Here is a 23,511-nt window from a genome sequence, read left to right on the forward strand (position 1 = left end):
TATTGCAACCTAAGAATTTAGCCAACATCACTAGATTTTGGGCATTTTAGAACAAAATCAAAGGACTAAGTGATACCCAGAGGCGCCCACTTGCAGCCAGGAGGACTGTGACAGAGGCAGGATGTGCCCACCCTTTAAGCCACCCTGGGCTTTGACATAGACCAGCAGGACCAGGATTTGCTGGAGGGAAGTCAGGCACACCCAGGCAGCCTGTCTTTCCAAGAGGATGAAGACTCCTTGGCCTGCGCCAAATTTAACATTAGGAGGCATGCCCATCCTAAAAATGCCCAAGAGCCGGAGACGGAGGGACCACTGCGAATCACTGGAATTTGGTTTCCCAAAGAGCAAGCTTGGAGGAGGATTTACTGAGGAGACACACCCAGCTGCACGTAGGACTCTGCCTGGGCTCTGGGCGCCTCTGGGGGACAGGACGTGAGGAAGGAGCTCGTGTAAAGCTCAAGCCCTGTCAGATAGGGGACTTCCTCCAGCGTGCACTCTGGACTCCTTCATACCTTTTGGTCAGTCTGGAAGGTGACTGGTATAGTGGGAAGCACACCAGCCCTCTTTCCCCAGCTGGACTTGAGAAAATCCTTCAACCTCGATGGCCCACATCTGTCAGATAAATGGGAAGGACAAGAAGACTTGGAAAGTCCCTCCAGCGTTGACATTCTAGGATCTGCTTGCCTCATAGCTCCTGTCTCCCTAGACACTGTTTGACACTAAACTCCTGGCACCATCCCTATTTCCACTGGCTTATAAGGAGACAGACAACAAACACATAAATAAACACACAAACAAATAAATCCTTTCAGATAGTTGTAGTGCAGTCAGGAGATGAAACCAGGCAGTGTGTTAGCATGACTTGGGGTAGAGGGTGGGGGGAAGCATTAGGTCTGGTGGTCAGGGAAGGCCATTCTGAGGAATGGCAGTTGAGTTGAAACCTGGGTGACAAGAACAAAACATTTGGGACAGCTTGGGGGGAAGGTGTTATAGATCAATTACAGGGCAAATGCAAGGGCCCTGAAGGGCATGTGTTTGAGGAATAAGGAGAAGGCCAGAGGGGCTAAAATAAGGTGAATGAGGGGGTGGATAAAAGTTGGGTCATGCACAGTCCTGTAGTGTACAGGGAGTCCTTGGACTTTATTCTAAGGGCAACACTATATTAAGCTCTGGGAAGTTTTAAGCAGAGGAGTGACCCGATTGGATTTTTTTGCTCTGTGTTCTAGGGGGTGGGGCCCCAGTGGTTGCTCCCTCCCTTGCAGGCTTGGGGTGGAGCAAGGTAAGGGGGTGCCCCAGCAGTGAAGACTCGGCTTCTTGTGTGGGTGGCCCATTGCAAGTCAACCCTGCAAGCTTGCATCCTTCCCAGAGGCCTCTCCTGCTCTCTGGGTCCACCCCAGCTCCAGGAGAACCAGTTCTTCAGCCCAATGAGCACCTACCCAGAGTCATGAGTCCACGTTTTGGTTATAACTGGGGAGTGCCCCATTGACATCCTCATGCCTAATTCCATCCATGTCACCAGCCACGTTCACAGCCCCATTTCCATGCCTGTTTCCCTCAGAACCTAATTCCCACTCTAGACTTGAGCAGAGCTGCCACTCCTGCTTCGTTGGTAGAGAGAGACTGGCTCGGGGGAGACCTATTGATAGTGGGTTATGACTTGAGGAGGCAGCTTTTGGAGGATGGAGGTAGATCCCCACCACTTATGGTGACACCCACCCAAACTCTTCTACAACATCAGCTCCTTTCTCTATTTGCCCAAGATCCCCTCCCACCTTATCCTCTGGTCACCTGCGTGCCTCTGCCTCCTCCCTAACCCCCACAGAGTGTCTTACCACTGGAGTAGAAGGTTGAGGCTGGGCCTCTCATCCTTCTGCCCCAGGACCCTTTGTCCCAGAGGAGCCTGGAGGCGCAGTTTCCCAAGCCCCTGAGCCTCAATTCTTACTCTACCCCACCCTGTTCCTCACCAAGCCTTAGCAGCCCCCTGGGGACACAGTCTCCAGGGAAGGGGAGTGGCTAGAAAGCAGGAGGCTGGGAGAGTTTACATCATCAGCCTCCCATCATCCCCCAAGAGTCATCAAACTAGCAGAGCAGAGCCCGGATGGCGGGCCTGACCGGCCTGACAGCTCCCATCCTCAGTGGGGACAGCATACTGCCAGGCCGATTAGACAGCGCTGACAGTCACCCAGGGTGGGGGCATGACCTTCATCCCCAGCCTTCTCCCCCATCCTGCCTCCATCCCCGTAACCCGTCCCCCCACACACGTGACTCCCTGCCCTTCAACCCTTACCCCAATTTGTCTCACTCTCTGAATCTTCACCCTAATTCCAAGCCCATTTTCGATGTAGTTCTTAATCCTGACCTTGTCCTCATCACTAACCCATCCAACCATTAAGAATCATGTTTCAAAAATCTCCCAGGTACCAAGTATTTGCCAGGAGGTGGGGAGAAAACCATTAGTTAAATGATACCATGTTTTCCCAAAAGTAAGACCTAGCCAGACCATCAGCTCTAATGCGTGTTTTGGAGCAAAAATTAACATAAGACCCAGTCTTATATTATATTATATGAGACCTGGTCTTATATTATATTAAAATAAGACCAGGTCTTATATTAATTTTTGCTCCACTAGACTCATTAGAGCTAATGGTCCAGCTAGGTCTTATTTTCGGGGAAACACAGTAGTCTAATCTAGTGGGGAGGGTGGACTTCAATCAAAAATGATAGTCACCATTTTGTGAGAGCCATTAATAGTTAAATTTAGCCTTCCTTGGTGAAGCAATTCTCAAGCTAATATCAGAAGGAAGAGGAAACATTAATCAGGTCCAAGAGGTAGAGAAGGGTAGCATGTGAAAAGCCCTGTGGTTGGAAGGGGCTGACCTTACTTCCTTCATTTCTTTACTCAAAAGTCCCTTCTCAAAGAGCTCTTCCCTGGCCGCTCTGTATCTAAAGTTTCTCCCTTATGCTTTATATTATCCTTCCATGCTTTGTTTTTTCTCTTCAGCACTTATAACTATTAAGCATACTGTTTAATTTGCTTGGTTATTAGGTAAATTTGTCTGTTCCCGCACTAGAATGTAATCTCCAGGAGGGAGGGCAGGGATTTGCTTTGGTTACATTGCATTCTTAGGGTCTGTCACAGAGCCAAGCACATAGTAGGGGCTCCATTAGTGTCTGATAATGATGAACGAAAGGCAGACAGAGTCCCAGACAGAACAGAGCAAAGGAGAACATGGTGGGGGATGAGACCTGTGAGGTAGACCATGTGGGTCATGTGAAGGGGTGATGTCATTATCTCAAAGGCAAGAAGGAGCCACTGCCAGGCTTGATCTGGGGTTGGAGGGGACGGGGGTGACATGATAGATTTGGGTCTTAAAAAGGTCATTTTGCTCCCTAACTCCAACCACATCTGTATCCCTACGCTCAACCTGAATTGCAATCTCATCCCTATTCGTCACCCAATCAGGAAGCTCCCAGAACCTTCTCTCCATCTTAGAATCCCAGCTCCCTTTGGCCTTAACTTGGCCCGGGCACTGTGTGACTTTCCCTCAATGGTGATAGAAGGGTGCCACCAGGGAGGAAACCTGGGCTGGTGCTTCCTGGTTGGCAGGAACTGCCCCTGGGAGGCAGAAGGAAAGAGGGCAGGTCCGGAAAAGGGGGACGGGAATGTGACTCTCTCCTCATTCTCCCTGGGTCCCAAACGCTATCTGCTGAGAGAAAAATTCTGAGTCTCTCTCATAATATAATCTTAGTCCCAACACCTCCCTGAACTCAGCCCTATCCTGAGGCCTGATCCCGCCCCAGTCCTCATGGCTCTGGTTTCTGTGATTCTAAGAAATTAGCCCCCAATCCCAACCTCTTTTCCATTCCAGATTTATTTTCTTCAGAGTGCTTAATATCCAAAACTACAGCAAACAAATTATTGTTTACTATTTCTTTTCCTCTCTCCAAGCTTTAGCAAGCTCTGTGTGTAGTTTACTTCTTCTTTGTATCTGCAGTGCCTAGAACAGTGCCTGGAACACTGCATATACTCCTTAAACATCTCCTGAACAAATGATGGCATGGAGGAATGAATGACCTGGTTCCCGACAAACCCAATACCATGGGAGCCCAACCCTGACTCTAACCCTCTTCCTAGCTTCATTCTTTTTGTTTCTTTTTTTGGGGAGTGGGAGGTGAGTACTTTATAAAATTGAATGATAACGTAGGTATAGTAAAATACATATAGTGCTCTATACACCACTCAGATCAAGATACAGAACACCTCTAGCTGCCTACATGGCTCTCCCATTTCAGAGCTACTCATTAGCCTGACTTTTATAAGAATCACTTAGTTTTGCCTGTTCTTGAACTTTGTATCAATGGAATGATAGATCCTGTACTCTTTTATGTCTGGCTTCTTTAACGCAATATAATTGTAGTAAGATTCAGCCACATCATAGTTCATTCTTTTTTTTCATCGCTGGGTAAAATTCTATGTTATGATTACATCACAAATTATATATCCATTCTTAGCTTAGTTCTTGTGCAAGAAGTGTACAACTGTCTTCTATTTTTGTAGTCAACCCCAATTCCTCCTCAGCTTATCTTGGCTTGTCAGGAATCAACAAATTCCTCCTCTTCCATCGCTGATCACCTCTCTCTGGAGCCTCTCTGCACCCTAGGGTCCCTGAGCTCTAGCTTCAACACCCACCACCCTTTCTGTCATGGGCTCTGGGTCCTGGGGTGGAAGGATGTGCTAGCCTTCCCGCTGGGGCCACTACTTGCCCCATTTCCCAGAGAGGAATGCCAGGCAGCAGGCCAGCTGTACAGCGAGTTTGTGCTGCACCCTCTCCCCTACCCCCCACCCACTGGGGACCCCCAAACCAATGCCTAACCCACTGCCCATGGGGTGCCCAGCTCTGCAGCCCATGGAGGCGGGCCGAAGGAAAGAGCTTATTAGGCTGATAAAGATCTGGAGGCCCCGCCCAGACCCCTCCCCCAACTTCCCTGAGGCCCTGGCTCAGGCTGGACTGGCTCCCCCACCCTGAAGTCTCCTTCATTCAAGGCATCTTCCATCCGCCCTCTCAGAGGCAGGCCCAGCGCCCTGCCTCCTGTTCCTCCCTGCCTGTTCCTAAGGGCTTGCAGCCCAGAAGCTGGCTCACCAGCCAGGAGCACCGCCTCACTTCAGCCTGCCTGGCTCCCATCCTGCCCGCCAAGGGCAAGAGCTTCTCCAGGCTCTGGGCTGTTAGGGGGTCAGCCATCCTTGCCTCACTTTACTATCTCGGGAAGCTGGCCCTTTCCACGCTTCTGTGTGTGGCTTCCCCTGCCTGGCTTGGACCCTCCACACAGCACCTCACAGGGTCTGGGATTGAGCTCCCTCCTGAAGAGCAGCCATGGCCACCTACAAAGTCAAGGTGGCCACTGGTACCGACTTCTTGTCGGGAACGACGGACTCCATCTTGCTGACCATCATCGGAACCCAAGGAGAGAGCCATAAACAGCTGCTGAACCACTTTGGGAGAGACTTTGCAACTGGGGCGGTGAGTGTGTGTGTGAATCTTTGTGTATGTGTGAGTGTGTGTGTGGTGTATGTGTGAATGTGGTGTATGTGTATGTGTGAGTGTGGTGTATATGTGTCTGCATGTATGTGTGTATTACGAGTTTGGTGTGTATATGTATGTGTATATGTGTGAGTGTGGTGTGTGTATGCATGTAGGTGTGTGGGGTGTGTACATGTCTGTGTGAGTATATGTGGTTTACGTGTGTATGTGTGAGTGTGTGTTATGTGTGTAGTGTGTGTGTATCTGTGTGACTGTGTGTCTGGGAGCACGAGGAGGTGTGCAGAGGAAGGGGACAGAGCTTGGCCAGGAGGGTCCGGAGCTCTGGGAGAGGTCTAAGAGCAGTGGGGCTCTAAGAATGGCTCTGGGTGCCCCTCAACCCAGACCTGGCTCCCAACCTTCCACAGTCTTTGAACCATCCTACTTCCTGCCTAGTTTGTCACCTCTCATCCCTTTTTGGTCATTCTTCATCCCTCTCCCTCACCTTTCCTCACCTCTTCTCACCTCTCCTCTCTTTCCCTCTTCCTCTCTCTCATTACTCGCTCCACACCCCTCATCTCTCAACCCTCTTCTATTCCCCTTTTCTTTTTTTCTTTCTCATCCCCTTTCCACTCCCTCTTCCCTTGTCCTTTCCCATTTCCTCTCTCACCTCCTCCCTCATTCCTCTCTCTCCTATTCTCACTCACTTTTTCTAAATTAAGGTGCATCATAACTGGCTTAAATTCATATTGCAGTCTCTGTAACTTCAAATGGCATCAAACTATCCTGTCCAGTGGGGGCCTGCCTGCTCCGTGATGGAAGGCACCCTTTCTTTGCCAGGCCCTCACCCCTCAGACCTGATTTGAGTCAGGTCCAGCCACCTGCTGCTATGTGACCTTAATAGATCACTCTATGTGGCCATTTCTGAATCTCCAGATCTTCACTGATAAGTTGGAGAAAAAGGGGCTATTTGGACCTCCTCTGCCCACTTTAAGACTAGGAGGCTTGAGGACCCGGAACCCCTCTTGGGCTTCTTTATACAACAGCCCTTGGGGATCTGCCTGGTTCCTGCAGCCTCAGACAGCTGGGGAGGTGGGTGGGAAAATGGGACCTCAGGAGCTCTGAGTGGAGAAAAAGGAGGGTTTGGGTCTTGCCTAGCCCTGGGTAGATGGGTCCCAGCAGGGGACACTCAGGTTAGAGCGGTAGGCGTAGAGCCCAAAGATCAGGTCACCCTTGTTCAGGGAGGTGAGGCATGAGCAGGGCCTGGGTGAGGAGCCAGACCCGTAGGAGGCCTGAGAAGCCAGGATTGAGTCCTACACACTCAGCTGGCCCTGTACCCTGCCCAGGTGGACGAGTACACTGTCCAGTGCCAGCAGGACCTGGGGGAGCTCATCATCATCCGTCTGCACAAGGAGCGCTACTCCTTCTTTCCCAAGAAATCTTGGTACTGCAACTACGTGCAGATCTGTGCACCCAATGGCCGTATCTACCACTTCCCCGCCTACCAGTGGATGGAAGGCTACGAGACCCTGGCACTCCGGGAAGCTACAGGCAAGCCCTCATTACCCCATCCCATGCCATTCATTTGGTCCCTTGCTCTGGCCAAGCTGCCTCAGCATGGCCACTCTGGACTCCCCACATCAGCCAGGTGTCAGCCCCACAGGGATTCTCAGGAATGCCTGCCACTCTCACACATTACTCTCGGTCATCACAGCTGTGTTGGGCCCAGCTAGGGCTGCACCCTGAGGAATGGAAATGTATGGGGCATGGAATGACCCTCAGAGTGTCAGGCTCCCAGGTTCTGGCAGGAGACAAGCGTGCTGTTACCTTTACTGTCCTCTCCTAGATTCCCATGGTTTGCCTGGCCATTCTGAAAAGACCACTTGCTACTCTGGGTACAGGCCTCAGGACTCTGATAGGATGTCTTATTTATTCCAAATATCATGTCCTGCTACTCCAAAAAGACTCCCTGTTATTCCAGCAGAGTTCTGTTACTACTACAGGATACCTTGTTGTGCTAATTGGATGCCCCAGCACACCAACTGCTGCCTTGTTTTTCATTAAGAAGGCGGTTAGTTCAACAGTTCTCTATGGTACTATAACAGGAGGACTTGTGCCTTATTACGATGCTCTGGGTTTCTAATTTAGCATTCTTTACACTAATGGGATGTTCTGCTCCAAAGGATTCCCTGTTATCCCATCAGGACACCTTATTTCTCTAATAGGACTCACTGCTAATTCGAAAGTCCCCTCTTAGTCAGGTAAGGCTCCATCCCACTCCAGTAGGAGGCCTTGTTACTCATACAGACTGTTGGGGTTTTTCTTGGTGGCCCAGCTGTTTTCAAATTGCTTAGTTGCTCCCATGCAAGAGTGACAAAACCTGAGTGCCTGAGCTCCTTATGTTTACCCCTTCCACAGCTTTTGTCTGGCAGGCTTAGGCCAGCTTCCTAATATGTGGCTGCTACATGGGGACTGCAGGCCTGTCCTCTTTTGTCCCCCTGGCTCCACCACCCAAGCTTCTTCTGGCCTCCCTCGAGGTGGGTGGGAGGGAAGGGCAAAGCTGAGGGGGCCCAGGGGCCTGAAGCTCCATCTTCCCCGCAGCTGACCACCCTCTTCTGTCTCTCATTTCCCTGTGGCAAGAGCCTTTACCTGGGAGCAGGGGAACAGGGGCTGAAGTGGGAGGGGCAGAGAGAGGCAGGCCTGGGGAAGGGTGAGGAAGTCAAGAGGAGGGTCTCACTGGGGATGTGGAGCATCTTCCCACAGTGATATGTCTGAGTAACATGGAAGCAGGGGACAGGCAGAGTGATGCTGGGTGGCCAGGCAGGAATGGGGTTGGGTGGGGCAGCTGCCACGCAACACCAGGGCAGGGAGACTTGAGTCACCTGCTAGGTCCTTAAAGGGGTGAGGCTCCCACCCTGGGGATGAGGCTGAGCTGGGGCTCTGGGTTGAATAACTCCAGCGGGCACTGTTCACCTAGAATACAACATGAGCTGAGGCAGATGGAGAAGGGAGAGGCTGGTGAAGGGGTCTTGAGGGAAAATGATGGGCCTGCAGTTATAGGCACACACCAGCCTGGGACTACCAGCCAGGATGCTGGAGAAAAACAGGTCTAGATTTGGATCTCAGCTCCCCCATGTACTAGTTGGATATCTAGGTAAATTTGTGAATTCTCTTAAGCTTCAGTGTCCTCATCTGTAAAATGGGGCTAACCACAGAACCTACTTTATAGGGTTGATGTGAAAGTCCAATGAGACAACCTCTAAAATGAGTTTTTAAAAGGCTTAACAAGTGTTCGTGGTTGTTAGTGGGTGGTGGATGAGTGGTCAGAAGCAGACTGCCTTGGTTCAAATCCTAGCTCACTGTTTTCTCTTTATGTAATATTGACTGTTTTCTCCTTGTAAAATAAGCATGATGATGTTTTCCCTTAACTGAAACTGTGAGGGCCAGAGGGGTTTTGAAATTCAGATTTTATATATAAATGCATATACACACATACATATATAAAGATACATACATATCTTTATCTTTATCTATGTATCTTCTGTATATATATATATATATATATATATATATATATATATACATATACACACACACACACACACACACACACACCATATATTATGTGATATATCCACCAGAGTACCCCCAATCAAATATACTAATATCTCTGCAGCAAAAACTATGAATAGTTACACTAAGTAAGTTAAATGAAGACTGTCTACAGCTTCAAGTAAATTTTGAGCAGGTTTTGCTGACCAAGGAATTTGTGCCTAACTTGTAGAAAAAACAAACCAACCTGATTTGCATAGCCTGTTGGATTTTGGAATTGTGGAGAGCAGGTTGTGAGCCTACAATATTAGTCACCTGATTTATAAGGTTGTTCTTGTGTGGATTAAATTATTAATAGAAGGAAAGTGTTTAGAAAGTGCCCTTACCTAGTAAGTGCTAAATAACTGTCATTGTGTCAGTGGGTCTGGAAGAGAGACTTCCTTACAGCAGCACAGCCCAGCTTGAGGGGTAAAGTGAGAGGAAGGAGGGTGGTCCCTGTTCCTTTTGTTTTAGTTTTTGGGAGGAGACACACCCTCTGTCCTTCTCCCAGAGTAAGTCTTCCCCATCCCTAGCTGTGCCCCCCACCCCAGCTGACCTGGGAGTCAGAAGAGAATTCTGATCCCTGAAGTAGGCAGGGGCAGGCAGAGGCTGGGGCTGGGGGGGTGGGGGTGTCCAATCTGAGCCCCCTCTTTGGAATACCTACAGGAAAGACAACAGCAGACGACACACTCCCGATCCTTCTGGAGCACCGACGGGAGGAAATCAGAGCCAAGCAGGACTTATACCAGTGAGGGGAGGGTGGCACGGGTTAAGGGAGGTCAGGGGTCCAGGGATGGCTTTGCCCTCTGTCCCTGAGATGGTTCATGGCCATCAGGGCCCACCAACTCGGCGTCTCTTTGCAGCTGGAGGGTCTTTGTTCCTGGCCTGCCCAACTACGTGCACATCCCCAGCTACCGCCCTCCTGTCCGGAGAAACCCCAACCGGCCTGAGTAAGGACCTGAGGCAGCCTTGGGGCCCTCCCAGGGCAGACCCTGGACTCTGTCCCCTTCTTTGAGCCCTGGACTCCAGATGCGGGTTCCCAGCCCTGCACTCCTTCCCACAGGTGGAATGGTTATGTCCCCGGATTCCCGATTCTCATCAATGTTAAGGCCACCAGGTTCCTGAACTCAAATCTTCGTTTTTCTTTCGTCAAGACAGCCTCCTTCTTTTTTCGCCTGGGGCCCATGTGAGTCTGTGTGAGTGGCACGGGGGTGGTGGTGGTGAGGGCTCCTGAAAAGACTGCCCCTCTCCCTCTGCTCCATGCTCTCCTCCACCACGGGCCCGGGAGGTTGGAATAGCCAGGAAGGCAGAGGGAGCTAAAAAGACAGGCCAGAAAACCTGAGAGGTGACACTCAGAGACAGATCTAGAAAGACCTTGAGCTGTGGGCCCAGGAGACCCTGAACCCAGAGATTTTGAGACTCCGAGACCTAAGTGGGGTAGTGCAGCTCTGCGGGCATTTGGCATCCTTCCCTTGAATCCCACCTCGTAGGTCACTGAAGTTCAAACTCCGCGGTCTGGTGGACTGCAAACAGTCGTGGAAGAGACTGAAGGACATTAAGAAAATTTTCCCTGCCCACAAGTCTGTTACCTCTGGTATGTCGCGGGGCATCACGAATGGAACACGGGGAACCTACTTATCTCTGGAGGAAGGAACACAAGACACGTCCAGGAGGCAGGACCCCCACGTCAGCGCAGTGGCGTGGGAGGAACCGGCGAACCTGAGGCAGGAGTCGAGAGTTGTGTGGGCGCGCCCTCTGGCGGCCCCTTGGAAAACGTCGCCTGGGCCCCTGCGGCCGCTCAAGGGGAGGATGAGGGCTTTTTCGTTTTCTTCTTGGGTGTCCATTGTCTACCTCTGTCTTGGGCCTTGGCCCCATGCCTTTCTGTCCCTGATGGGGATAAGGTCGTGTCATGACGCTCCTGTGCCATCCTCCTCCCTCAGAATACGTGGCCGAACACTGGGCAGAGGACAGCTTCTTTGGGTACCAGTACCTCAATGGCATCAACCCAGGCCTGATCCGCCGCTGCACGCGGATTCCAGACAAGTTCCCCGTCACAGATGACATGGTGGCCCCGTTCCTGGGCGACGGAACGTGCCTGCAAGCGGAGTTGGAGGTAAGGTTTGGTCCAGCAGAGACCTCCTCGGCCTGCTGGCCTTCTTCACTCCCTGGCATCCCCATCTCTGCCCACCTCTGCTGCCCGTAGAGAGTTCCACCCCCTTCCTTATCCCCCACTTGGTTCCTGGCCAACCCTTGCATCTGGGGGATACTCTGTACCCAAGGTGTGGGTCATGGGTGCCCGTGTTGGTGCCTACCTGTCTACTCATCGTGGCTCCCCTCCAGAAGGGGAACATTTACCTGGCAGACTACCGCATCTTGGAGGGCGTCCCCACTGTTGAGCTCAACGGCCAGAAGCAGCACCAATGCGCCCCCCTTTGCCTGCTGCACTTTAACCCGGAAGGGAACATGATGCCCATTGCCATCCAGGTGCTTAGGGTGCAGGCCCCACTGCTGTGTGAGCGTGTTGCCAGTGTGTGAGCCTCCATATGTGCATGAATGTGTGTGTGCACTTATGTGAGTGTGGAGGCCTGTGTATATACTTGTATGCCCCTGTCTATGTGAGTGTTTAGTGAGTGGGTCAGCCTGTGTGTGTGTGTGTGTGTGTGTGTGTGTGTGTGTGTGTGTACATGTGAACCTTATGTCCCTATGTGTGCACCTATTTGTGAGGGCTTGTGCCTGTGTGAGTGTGTAAGCATGTGTGTCCATATAAGTATATGTCCCTGTGTGTGCATCTGAGAATATACCTATGCTTATGTATGTCCCTATTTATGTGTGTGGCTGGTGATGAGCCTGGTGTGTGGCCCTGTGTGTAAGCCTTGGGCTGAGTCTCTGTGTGTCCCGACATGTGCATGTTTGTATGCTGCCACTGTGTGCCTCCCATGCATAAACTTGGGTTCCTGTGGGTGCAGCTGTGTGTAGAGTGCATTCTGTGAGTATAAGCATGGAAGTATTGAGCTAATTAGACTTAGCTGCTGCCTTGAGAGTCTGGTCTGGCAGAAAAGGGAACTGAGGTGCTTTCTTCCCAGAGGTCCCCACTAAGGTCAGATCCAAGTTAGAAAAAAATCACCCCTCTGGGGGGGATCAGTCAAACCCTGATGCTCCTGGCTCATTAATGGAACAGTGTAGGCTAGTTTTCAGTAGTCGTCTCCCCCCACGGTGCTGGGTACCCTTGTGCAGTGCACAACTGAATGTAGCAGCCATGGGGTTGAGATAAGAAAGGCTTCTCAGAGGAGGCAGCTTGTGGGCTGATTCTTGAAGAATCAGTGGGAGCTACCAGGTAGAGAAAGGGACAGGGGAAGGGATTACAGGCTGTGGGAACAGCAAGAGCAAATGTGAGGAGGGAAGAAAGGCCCTGGTATGCTCAGGGGACCAGAATGACTGGAGCGTAGGGAGTAGAGTTTTATACTTCCTCAGACTCCCCTTGGCCTCCTTCCTGCAGTGGGGGCCCTTGTGTGTGGCTCTTTGTGCTCATCTAACCCTCCCTCTTTACCCATCCTCAGCTTAGCCAGACCCCTGGACCCGATTGCCCCATCTTCCTGCCCAGTGACTCTGAGTGGGACTGGCTGCTGGCCAAGACGTGGGTACGCAACGCTGAGTTCTTCTGCCATGAAGCCATCTCCCACCTGCTGGGGACCCACCTCGTCGCTGAGGCCTTCAGCCTGGCTGTGCTGAGGCAGCTGCCCATGTGCCACCCTCTCTACAAGGTATGGGCTTGGACAAAGGGACCTCTGTGAAGCATCACTGCCCTCACCCAGCCGCAGAAAGCCACTTGGTTCACTCAGCAGTTAGAGGGATTCCAGTCAGACTTGGAGAGGCAGCTGGGGACCCATAAGACATCACTTGAGTGGGGACTTCCCAAAGTGAGAGTGTCTGATGTTGCAGAAATGGAGGTGCCGAGGTCCTTTGGGGGATAACTTCCGTTCTCTCTCATTGTCCATCTTGCTTCCTCTCACAGCTCCTCATCCCTCACACCCGATACACCATTCAGATCAACAGCATTGGGCGGGCCCTCCTCCTCAATGAGGGGGGGCTCTCTGCCAGGGTAAGACTTCTGCCCCCAACCCCAGCAAGAAATTTGCTTTCCTTCTGGCTTTTGAGTTAGACTAAAAGCAGGACTTCCCACTTGCCTTTAGATCACGAGGGGGCATGGAGGGAGGGAACTGGTTAAGGTGGATGCTGTGTCTACCAGGACACAGAGGCAGGGGCTGAGTGTGCTGGCTGAAGTGTGAGGGTTCCAGGGGCAGGGAAGGCTGGACAGGGGTTAGAGAGCACTCACTAGATTACATGTGAGATGGGTGCCAGCCTCAGGGTAGAGGACTTGCAGGGACCCGATGGCCCCAGTATATGCCTCCTCCCTGACAGGGTACGTCCCTGGGCCTGGAGGGCTTTGCTGAAGTGATGGCTCGGGCTCTGTCAGAGATGACCTACGACAGCTGCTACCTCCCCAATGACTTTGTGGAGCGCGGGGTTCAGGACCTGCCAGGATATTATTACCGCGATGACTGCTTAGCAGTGTGGGACGCGCTGGAGAGGTAAGGTCGGGACAGCAGTGAGTGGCCCTCAGGATGGACACCCTGGGGTGTTGGAGGGGGCGTGGGGAGCCTTGAAGTACTTGAGCTTGTGTCTGGTGACATCTTCTGACTTTGGCAAGTTACCCTTGCTACCTCTGCCCCATAGGACTTGCCCACCCACAGGCTTGGGGCAGCTCTGGGGCCAGGGCATCTTGGGGAAGGTGGGAGCAGCACAGTTGGGCAGGGCAGGGAGAGGGTCCAAACTGAGGCCCTCTTCCCTGGTCAGGTATGTGACAGAGATCATCACCTACTATTACCCATGTGACGCAGCCGTGGAGGGTGACCCGGAATTGCAGTCCTGGGTGCAGGAGATATTCAAGGAGTGCCTACTAGGGCGTGAAAGCTCAGGTATGGGCCTGGGCACCTGGGCATCCAACAGGGGCCTGGGGCTGTGGGGTGGGCCACCTCGGCTGGGCCAGAGCATGTCTCATTGGGGGCTGAAGGAGGCTAAATCACTGCCCTAGGATTTGTCATGGCCTTTTCCTGTCCCTTGGAACAGTGGCATCTTGAAGAAGTTGGGGAAGAAAGCATGACTGTCTTTTGGTCCCTGTCTGAGCTCAGGGACTGTGGGTTATCTCTGTAGAGACGTGAAAAAGTCCCAGTCCCCCACCTCAAAAACTAACCTTTGTGGACTCAGAAATGAGGCATGAGCTCAAACTGGAAAGGGCAGTGTGCTGTAGTCTGGGGAGCTGGCAGGCTCCAGGAGTGGGGGAGAGCATCCTGAGGTCATGCCACTTGGGCACCCACGCAGCAAGTATTTAGTGAGCATCTATGATGTGACAACCACTGTGCTGGTTATTGGGGAGGCAAAAGAGAACGAGACAGGTAAAGGCGCTGCCCTCAAGAACTTCACAGACTGGGGGAAGGGGGCCTGTTCAAGTAAAGGGGGAGTTACACTATGGCAGAACTGGTGTAGGTTGGGGGGCATAGGAGCCCAGGAGAGACAGCTAACTCAGCTTGGGGAAGGGTGGTAGGTAGAGAGTGGGGTTGGGGAGCAGCAAGCTAAAATCTAGCTGAGATCACAGCTAAGATCTGCAAGTTGGGCAGGTTAGCTGTGAGATGACAGAGGTGGCATTGAAGAGTTCTGGGAGCTGCTGACATGTCCCTGCATCTAGAGCTGAGCGTGGGAGTTGGGCAGGCTCCCAGTGGGGCTAAGGCTGAAGTCATGGGCAAGGGCCAGGTTGCACAGCGTGGTTAAGGAGTTTGGAATTACTCTGAGTGCCATAGGGAACCATGGAGGGGTTTGCAGGGAGATCAGATTTGTGTGTTAGAACATCGGGCTGCACCAGCAGTCACAAGACAGTTTGGGAAGCTACTGTGGTGTCCAGAAGGAAGGTGACAGGGACCTGACCAGGTGGGGGCTGTGGGGATGCAGAGAATTTCAGAGAGACTTGGGAAATAGAAACGACAAAACTTGGTGACTGGTTTGGGTTTGGCAGTGGGGGCCAGGTGGGGGAGGGAGGGACCAAGGGTGACTCCCAGGTTTAGACTTTTCACAGCTGGGTAGATGGCACAAGTCATTTCTTGAGATGGGAGCCTGGAGGGAGGATGGTTTTGGGAGGAAGATGATGGGTCTGGTTTGAATGTGTTGGACTTTTGGAACCTGGGGTCACCATGGCAACCAGGGCTGGCTGCTTACTTGGGAGAACAGGGGAGAAAAGCAAGAAGCCTAATTAGGTGTACAACCAAGAGCCAGACTACTGAGAAATCTATCTGGAAAGTGCAGTCTCAAAAGAAGTATGTGTGTGGTGGGGTCTGGATGAGGGACTGTACTGAATCAGGGCAAGAAAGCCAGGTTTCTTCCAAAGATTTCTAAAGCCGGGACTCTTTCCCCTCTGAGATCTGGGACCCAAGAGGTCCCCCTAAGGGAGCTAGAAGAGGGATCTGAGGGCCCCATCTCAGGCAGGTGCTTGGGGCAGCTCTGGAGGACATCTGACCAAAGCAAGTTGAGGCTCCCTCCCCAAGGTTTGTGGTGTGTCCTGGGGGAACGGGATTGTGGCCACAGGAGGGACAAGCAGGCAGGATGAGGGCAAGGATGTGGCAGCTTTAAGTGTTGGCACGACAGGTTGAGCTGGGCTTGGTTGCGCCCTCTGCCGGCAAGCCAGGACCAGCGCAGGACTGACGTTGCCTCCGCCTTGCCCTGCCGCACAGGCTTCCCCAAGTGCTTGCGAACCGTGCCTGAGCTGATACGATATGTCACCATCGTCATCTACACCTGCTCTGCCAAGCACGCAGCTGTCAACACAGGGCAGGTACCTGTGCTCACCAATCCTTGCCCCAGCCCCAGGCCCAGACCTAACCTTAGTGCCAGTCCCAACCTCAGCTAAAATTCCTAGTTGGGCCTGACCTGTTTCAATCCAAGTTCCAGCTTCAATCCCAGCCTCAATTTAAACTCGAGAGTCCCGGCGTGCTCTCTGATCCAGAACCCTTCCTTTACTCCACCTCCAGCTGGAGTTCACCTCCTGGATGCCCAACTTCCCATCATCCATGCGGAACCCACCGATGCAGGCCAAGGGGCTGACGACTCTGAAGACCTTCATGGACACGTTGCCGGATGTGAAGACCACGTGCATCATCCTATTGGTGCTCTGGACACTCAGCCGGGAGCCGGACGACAAGGTGTCCTGGGGCCTCGGGGTGCAGGTGGAGGTGGGGGAACTCTGAGCATAGGCAAGGGGCTGGGAGTTGGGGAGGGGGGTAACGACAGGAGAGGGGTGTAAAGGGAGAGGCTCCTGAACGGGCAGGGCGGAGGGATGGGGGCCCGCTGTGTCTCAGTTGCTCGGTTTTGTACCCGCAGCGGCCCCTGGGCCACTTCCCCGACATCCACTTCGTGGAGGATGTCCCGCGGAGGAGCATGGAGACCTTTCGTCAGCGCCTGGCGCAGATCTCGTACAACATACGCCAGCGCAACAAGCGCCTGCCGATCCCCTACTACTACCTAGACCCGGTGCTGATCGAGAACAGCGTTTCTATCTAGGACAGCCCTTCTCGCCTCGCCTCTTCACGCCCTAAGCCCGGCTGTTTTCAAAAAAAGAAAAAAAAAAAGAAAAAAACATAAAAAGAAAAGGAAAAAACCCACTTCAAATACAGGCCCTGGGTCTGCCAGTGAGCGCGTCGTTTACTAGAGGGGTGGGCTGAGGCGGGGGTTAGGGGTGGGGCGGGGCGGGGGTTAGGGGTGGGCTGAGGCGGGGGTTAGGGGTGGGGCGGGGTTAGGGGTGGGGTTAGGGGTGGGGCGGGGCGGGGTTAGGGGTGGGGCGGGGCGGGGGTTAGGGGTGGGGCGGGGCGGGGGTTAGGGGTGGGCTGAGGAGGGGGTTTCGGGTGGGGTGGGGCGGGGTAGGAAGGGCTGGCGCCACGGGGCTCAAGCGCGCTCACACGGTGATGCTGTTCACCACCGCGGGGTCCAGGTAAGTGTAGGGCAGCGCCAGGCCCCGGTTCCGTTCCCTGATGTCCCACGACATCCGGGCCAGCCGGCTCTGGAAGGCGGCGGTGCTCTGCTGCTTGGCCTCCTCGGTGAAATGCTCCTTGGGGTAGGTGCCCAGCGGCCGCTGCGGACGACAGGAAAGAAGGCTGGGACCTTCACCCCGTGATGCCGTGGCCCCATCTTTCAACCCAAAGCGATTCTGATCTATCTGAAGTCCCCCTACCTGGGCACCCAGACCACGGAGGACCCTCTTCCCCCAGAAAATCCACCCAACGACACAGACCACCACCCGAGCCCCCACCTACCTAGGAACCTAGACCACCCAAGACCTGTCCAACTTGAAACATAAACCACTCAGCCACCTAGGCAAAAGGCGGCCCTAAGCCCAACTTATTGAAAACCCAGACCCCTCTAAGCTCAATCTACTAGGAACCATCCTACCCTAGAAACCGATGTCACCCCCGAAACCTACGTCACCCCCGAAACCTGACGTCAACCCATGTCACCCCGGAAACCACCGATGGGCCCCGCCTGCTAAGTGCCCCTCCAAGAATACCATTGTCCCTCAGGACTCCCTCCTCACCGCACCCACAGTCCTGGAACCTGAGATAACCATCCCCACAGCCCCCAAGCCCACTTCTCCACCTCTACCCTGGGCCTTGCTTACAGTGCCCTTGGTTTCATCGGTGATACCCTAGAAGAGCATGAGGGCATGGGAAGTGGCATTGACCTCGGAGTGAGGCCATCAGGTCTGTTTGGCCTCTGGTGGGCCGGGGAGCCTCCTGGCGGTGGGAGTATTCGGCATCCAGACACTGAATTCAAACTGACCCCCCACATTCAGTAAGCACAGGGCTGCCACTGCTCCTGCTAGGTCCACTCCTCCATGACCCTGCTTGTCCCCCAGGTCTGGCACTGGCTCACCTGGCCATTGTTGGTGGCAGCACGTTGGGCTGAGCAGGTGAAGATGGTCATAGTGAGATACTCAATGAGACCAGCACAGCTGTCCAGGGTGCAAGGGACCCCTAAAAGGGGGTAAGGGGGAGAGAATGGAGCTGAAACCCGAGGGGCTGCTGCCCTGGAGAAGTGGGGTCTGAGGGTGGAAAACTGGGATGGACACCTCGCCTGAGCTCATGCGGCTTAGAAAACCCTCCTGGAATATGTCCCTGACCCACCTGCAGCTCTAAGTCCCTGCTCACTGCACTGTCATCTGCGTACTGATGCCAATGATATTGCACACAAAGCTCGTGATCCAGGAATACACGGTACCTGTTGGTGGCTGTGTACCCAGGGGCATGAGTGAGAAAAGCTGCTGAAACCAGCTACCCCAGAAGGAGGGAACTGAGGCCAGAGAAGGACAATGGCCAATCACAATTGTATAAACCGCTGAGCTGAGCTTCAAACCTGGAGGCCTCCATTTCTACCAGGAGGTGCCAACGGAGGGCCTGAGAGCCAAAGTTGGTTTGCAGATGCATTTTAATTGGTTGCCAGGGTTTCTTGTTTCTTTTTCAAGTTGAATCAATGGTCAATACTTAAATATTAGAAAATGTTTAGTTTCTCTGGAAAAATCTAAAGATCTGGCTATCGTCATAGCTGAGTCGCCATTGTCCCCATGGGACAAACATGAGTTCTTCACCAGCCACAGTTCCTGTTGACCCCTCTTCCCTAGCTTCTGGCTGCTTGCTGGCCCTGCAGGCATTTGCATCCCAGCCTTTCCAGCTAGATCAAGCCACAGGGAAGGATTAGACACCAGGCCCTTTGGTGCTGTGGCTGATGGATTGGGTTCATCTTGCCCACTGGTTCCCAAAGAGCAGAGCTGGGTCTGTCTTGCTCACCACGGCATCTACCTCCAGCCATAGGAGGGCTCATGATGGATGTGTGGATCCATTGCTAAGAAGGGTTTTGACACAGGCAGCTCCAGAACTGGGTGTTCATAGTGGAGTGTCCCTGAAGTCTTCAAGTGGAAGTGGGGCTTGAGCTGGATTTGAAGAAGGGGTAGTGGTTGGAGAAGGAGAGAGGGAGAATTGCAGTGTCTGGCCACCCTAGGCTCAGTGTGTGCTGAGGAGGAAAAATAGAACGGGAGGGGCAGATTCCAGAAAGGCTGAGATGCCGTGGTAAACATTGCATTTCATGTGGCAAAAAAAACAGAGCCTGTGAGGCTCAGGAGCAGGGCTGCCATAAATCCCAGTGCCTGAGGAAATTTGTTAATGGCAGAAGATGGGGACCCACATCAAGGAGATGGGGAGGCCAGACATTAAGAACACCTGACCAACAGGGTGGATGCCAGAGGTACATCCCAAGGAGGTCTCCCATGAGAAGGATTTAGAAGGAAAACCTGGAAACTTGATCTATAGGGTGAATACTAATAATAGCTAATGCTCAGAGAGCACTTCCTGTTCACCTGAGGGTTGTTTGTACGGCTTTACATTTAATCCTAATAATTACCTATGAGATAGGTGCTATTATTCCCATTTTCCGATAAAGAAACAGACACAGAGGTTAAGTGACCTGCCCAGGGTCACACAGCTGGGAAGGAAGAAAAGGAGGCAGGAAGGGGCTTCAAGACAGCTGTGTGTTTGGGCAGAAGCAGGGAGGTGGAGGAACAAACCAACAGAGATGTAGCTGAAGGTAAGGCTTGGGCTGCAAGGGAACTTTACCTCTCTATGGCTACCCAGGTCTGGAGTGCATCTTCTGGATAGTAGTAGTGGGCAAGGTCCTGAACTTCTCAGTCAGCCAGTTGGTAGGGCAGGCAGAGGGAGCGGTAGCTGACAGCCTCCAGCCCTTTGGCGATCAGCTCCAGGCAGCCCACCCCTCCCAGCGACATTGACTGTAATGAGCAGAGAAACTACTGCTGCCAGGAGGAAGAGGCTCAGGACCAAACCTCAGCCCCTCCTTACCCCCTTTGCCAGGATCCCAGGCCTCCCACGGCCCTGACCTGGTTGATGAGCTTTCCTGGTGCAAAGAACACAGTACGGGCCAGGATGTTGATGTGGAAGGTATAGCGGGAATGAGGAATAAGCAGTTGGGGAGAACCAGAATCAGAGGTTAGATGAAGCAGCCCCATATACCCCACAGTTCTGGGACCTGAGAAGAGGGGTCCTTCTTACCTTGAAGATGGGGTGGCACGTGGGCAACTGCCGCAGCACAGAGAGAAAAAACGCCTCCATCACAAAGTGGGTTCGAAGCAGATGAGTGAACATCTCATGTACCAGGAACTCTGAGTGGCGAACCCAGGTCTTGGGCAGGAGCCAGTCCTTGGCCGTTTCGCTGGTTAGGAAGATGGGCCTATCTGGGACAGGTGTCTGAGTGAGCTGAAGTCAAGGGAACGGGAGGGTGGGCATCAGGCAGAAACTGGCTTCAGAAAGTGTGGCTCATACCCTTTCCCTGGGGTCAAATCACATGGTCAACTCCCTTACTAGCTGTGTGTCCTCGGGAAAGTTAATTAACCTCTCTGTGACTCAGGTTCCTCATCTGTAAAATGAGGTTGATGATGATAATCGCTTCTTCCTTGGGTTGTTCTGAAGATTAAATGAGTCAATGCTGGTGAAGTACTTAGGACAGCGACTGCACGCAGTGCCATATGAGTGTTCCCTCTTGTGATTACTTCTAGAATAACAGGAGAGGAAACAGAGTTGCTGAGAGGTGAATCGACTTAAGGCCTCCTTGTTGGCACATATGGCAGAGGCTGCCCGAGGGCTACTTGTACCAGCCCAAAGTCATCCAGATCCGCAGTTGTATAGGGCAGAGAAGGGGGTTGTGGAGACATCTCCCAGAATGGGTTTGTTTTCAATTATTGGGAACATCATTGAACTGTCAAAGGTGCATGACTCAGTAGAGTTGATTTTGAAACCCATATCAAGGTGCAATTTATTCTCTGACACTGAATATCACAACCTTTCCATCAAGATAGAAATCAAAGTGGACAAAACAGAAAAACTAGGAAAAAAACAAACTGGGTGGGTAGGATTAGATGAGACACAGTGTTTAGCACTAGGAATGGCAGTGACTTTCAGTCATTTTGAAGGTGTGATATGCTCCCTGCCCCACCAGGGCCCTGCCTTGCTGACCTAGATGGCCAGGGGCAACAGGGGTCCGCCGGGGGGCGCTGGTGCAGCCGGTCAGGGGGCAGCTAGGAACTGGGGCCATCATTTAATGACGCTGGGACGGAGACCCGAGAAGATGGTGTGGTTTACCAGGTACAGAAAACCCCTCTGAAGGAGAAGAGGAGTGAGAGGAGGGCTGAGGGAGGGGACAGCCCTATGCAATTCTGGGTAGCTTGGGGGAAAATGAGGGAGTTACTCTGTACCCACAAGTATTTCACTTAAAGGAACCTCATTCCCTGGAGCCAGCAAGGCATTCTGGCCCAGAGCCACCTTCTGATTTCAAAGCAAGAGGAGTATTAGAGGTGCTTCTGCTCTGGCCAGGCCCAAGCTTCAAGGATAGACAGTGAAAGAAATGAGCCCTGCTGGAGGACAGTGCCTTATGATGTAGAAGGCACCTTACTGGGTTTGGGCCACATTTCATCCCAATATTCAACATGGGGTGGAGACTGGATAGCCATTCTGGGAAGCACTCAGCTGACCAGCTGTAAGTCATCCTCAGTAACCATGACAACGTAGTTTCTGAGCTGTCGGGTCCTGCCAAATGCATGGAACCTGGCAAAGTACCAGGAGAGAGCATTCCCCACTCAGCCCTGCCCCTTCAGTCTTTGCCACCACAGAACAACACCCCTCCCTCCACTGATAAGCAGGAGGCCTTGACTCAGAGAAGTAGCTGATCTAGCCCAGAAAAGAAGTTTGACAGTAGTGAATGGGGATGAAGGAGCAGCCAGGGCTGGGTGGGGGTGATGGGGTCTGGGAACCTGGGCATCTAAGCTCCTGAGGGCACTGAGAGGGGAGGGAGGGAGGCTGGATCCCTGGGCCCCTCATCTCCAACTCAGCCTTCAGACTGGTTCCGAGGCCTAGCATTGGGGCCACCATGGCACCAGTGACTGGCAAGTTCTTTGAGAGGCAGTGACAGCGGTGGATCAGGACGGGGTTGACGCCATTCAGGAACTGGAAGGCGAAGAATGTATCCTCCCTCCAATGTTCAAACACATACTCTGCAGGGGGTGGGTTTGGGGAGGGTCACCCTAGTCCCCAGAGACCCAAGTCCCCTGCCCCCAGCACTGCCATCACTTTGAGGACCCAGATCTCCAGCTTCTCAGCATGATCATTTTCTGATATTCCCTTTCTCCTACCCCAACTGGATGGATGACTGTACTAGTGACAGGTTTCTTAGAAAGTACAGAATTGCAAGTTTGAATTCTACCTGAGGAGTTTCCAACTCCCTTAGCCCCTCCCATTTGGGGGAAGTCTTAGGCAATCTGTAGTGTGCACTAAGATTGCATCTAGTATTCAGCATAATTTGAGAAAAATCAGAAGACCGAGGAATGCTGGGTACCTGCAGAGCCCATCCTTCTAGACTGTCCTTCCTGGACTCTGCTCTATGGAAGTTCCTCCAATTCCCTGATAAAACTCACAGGGCCCATGTCCTGTTCTCCTATAATTTTGTCATGAGACAGTTTGGATGATTTGTTAAAACAGAATTGTCATTCACAAAGAGCGTTAGCACCACCTTGGGGTGTGGCGTTGGTGCTCGGATTTTTTGAGCCGATGTTCAACATGTATAGTTTGAACCGAAGGTCAGAATGTACACTTGGAACCACAGTGTGCCCAAGGGGACACAGATATTGAAGAGCAGAAACTTCTGAATCCTTTCCTGGGTAGCTTGGGGGGACATAGTTTGGTTTTCAAGTCTGCATGCCAGGCACCAGGCCTCAACCCAGTAGAAGGCAATTTTGAAAGGAAAAAGTCTTTCTGCCTCAGATGTCTTTTCCTAATTTGCTGAGGGTACTCACCAGACAGATATTTCCAGTTGATCAGAGCAACTCAGTGTTGGGGACAGTTTGAAAATGTAGTTATGAAGTCAGTGAAGGGGCATGACCAGCTAACAGACCCAAGACCCTAACTTAATTTTGCCAGCCTTAGGAGCTTGGCTTCCTACAGAACAGAGGTTGTAGGTGTCCAGAGATGGCAGAAAAGGCGTGCTTGTGCTATGAAGTGTTTGTACTTGCCTTGACAAAAAAGTGCTTGTATTTATCTTTACTTTTTGGCCATTCTTTCGGAAGCCCTGATGTTTGAGAATGGCTCCAAGAACAGTGGGCCTTAGCCCATCCTGAGGGAAGATGAATGCCCCAGGGGGGGCATTCTCCCTGCATCCCTCAGCCCCCACCAGAGGCCAACCCTGCCTGCAGCCCTGGGTGACAGAAAGTGTGTTCCCACCCTGCCCTTCACAGCCTCTCATTCCTGCTCTGAGA

General features: G+C 52.5%; 2 protein-coding genes across 2 annotated transcripts; one reads left to right on the forward strand and one right to left on the reverse strand.

Annotated features, from left to right (window-relative positions):
- Positions 1-5,160: 5,160 nt before the first annotated feature.
- Positions 5,161-16,810, forward strand: ALOX12B (arachidonate 12-lipoxygenase, 12R type). The gene is made up of 15 exons (XM_019745065.2): positions 5,161-5,519; positions 6,863-7,067; positions 9,774-9,855; positions 9,971-10,057; positions 10,171-10,293; positions 10,598-10,701; positions 11,048-11,220; positions 11,448-11,591; positions 12,665-12,868; positions 13,120-13,206; positions 13,527-13,696; positions 13,962-14,083; positions 15,887-15,987; positions 16,184-16,354; positions 16,533-16,810. The coding sequence occupies exons 1-15, from the start codon at positions 5,373-5,375 to the stop codon at positions 16,710-16,712; spliced, it is 2,100 nt and encodes a 699-aa protein (XP_019600624.1). The 5' UTR covers positions 5,161-5,372; the 3' UTR covers positions 16,713-16,810.
- A 293-nt stretch (positions 16,811-17,103) lies between these two features.
- On the reverse strand, positions 17,104-22,608 carry LOC109454417 (polyunsaturated fatty acid lipoxygenase ALOX8). The gene is given in 9 exon segments (XM_019745057.2): positions 17,104-17,280; positions 17,824-17,850; positions 18,078-18,178; positions 18,372-18,432; positions 20,089-20,177; positions 20,263-20,464; positions 21,221-21,366; positions 22,084-22,254; positions 22,596-22,608. Coding segments are annotated over 9 exon segments (987 nt in total).
- Between the last annotated feature and the right edge of the window lie 903 nt (positions 22,609-23,511).

The sequence above is a fragment of the Rhinolophus sinicus genome, linkage group LG15 (assembly GCF_036562045.2).
Source record: "Rhinolophus sinicus isolate RSC01 linkage group LG15, ASM3656204v1, whole genome shotgun sequence".
Taxonomy (NCBI): domain Eukaryota; kingdom Metazoa; phylum Chordata; class Mammalia; order Chiroptera; family Rhinolophidae; genus Rhinolophus; species Rhinolophus sinicus.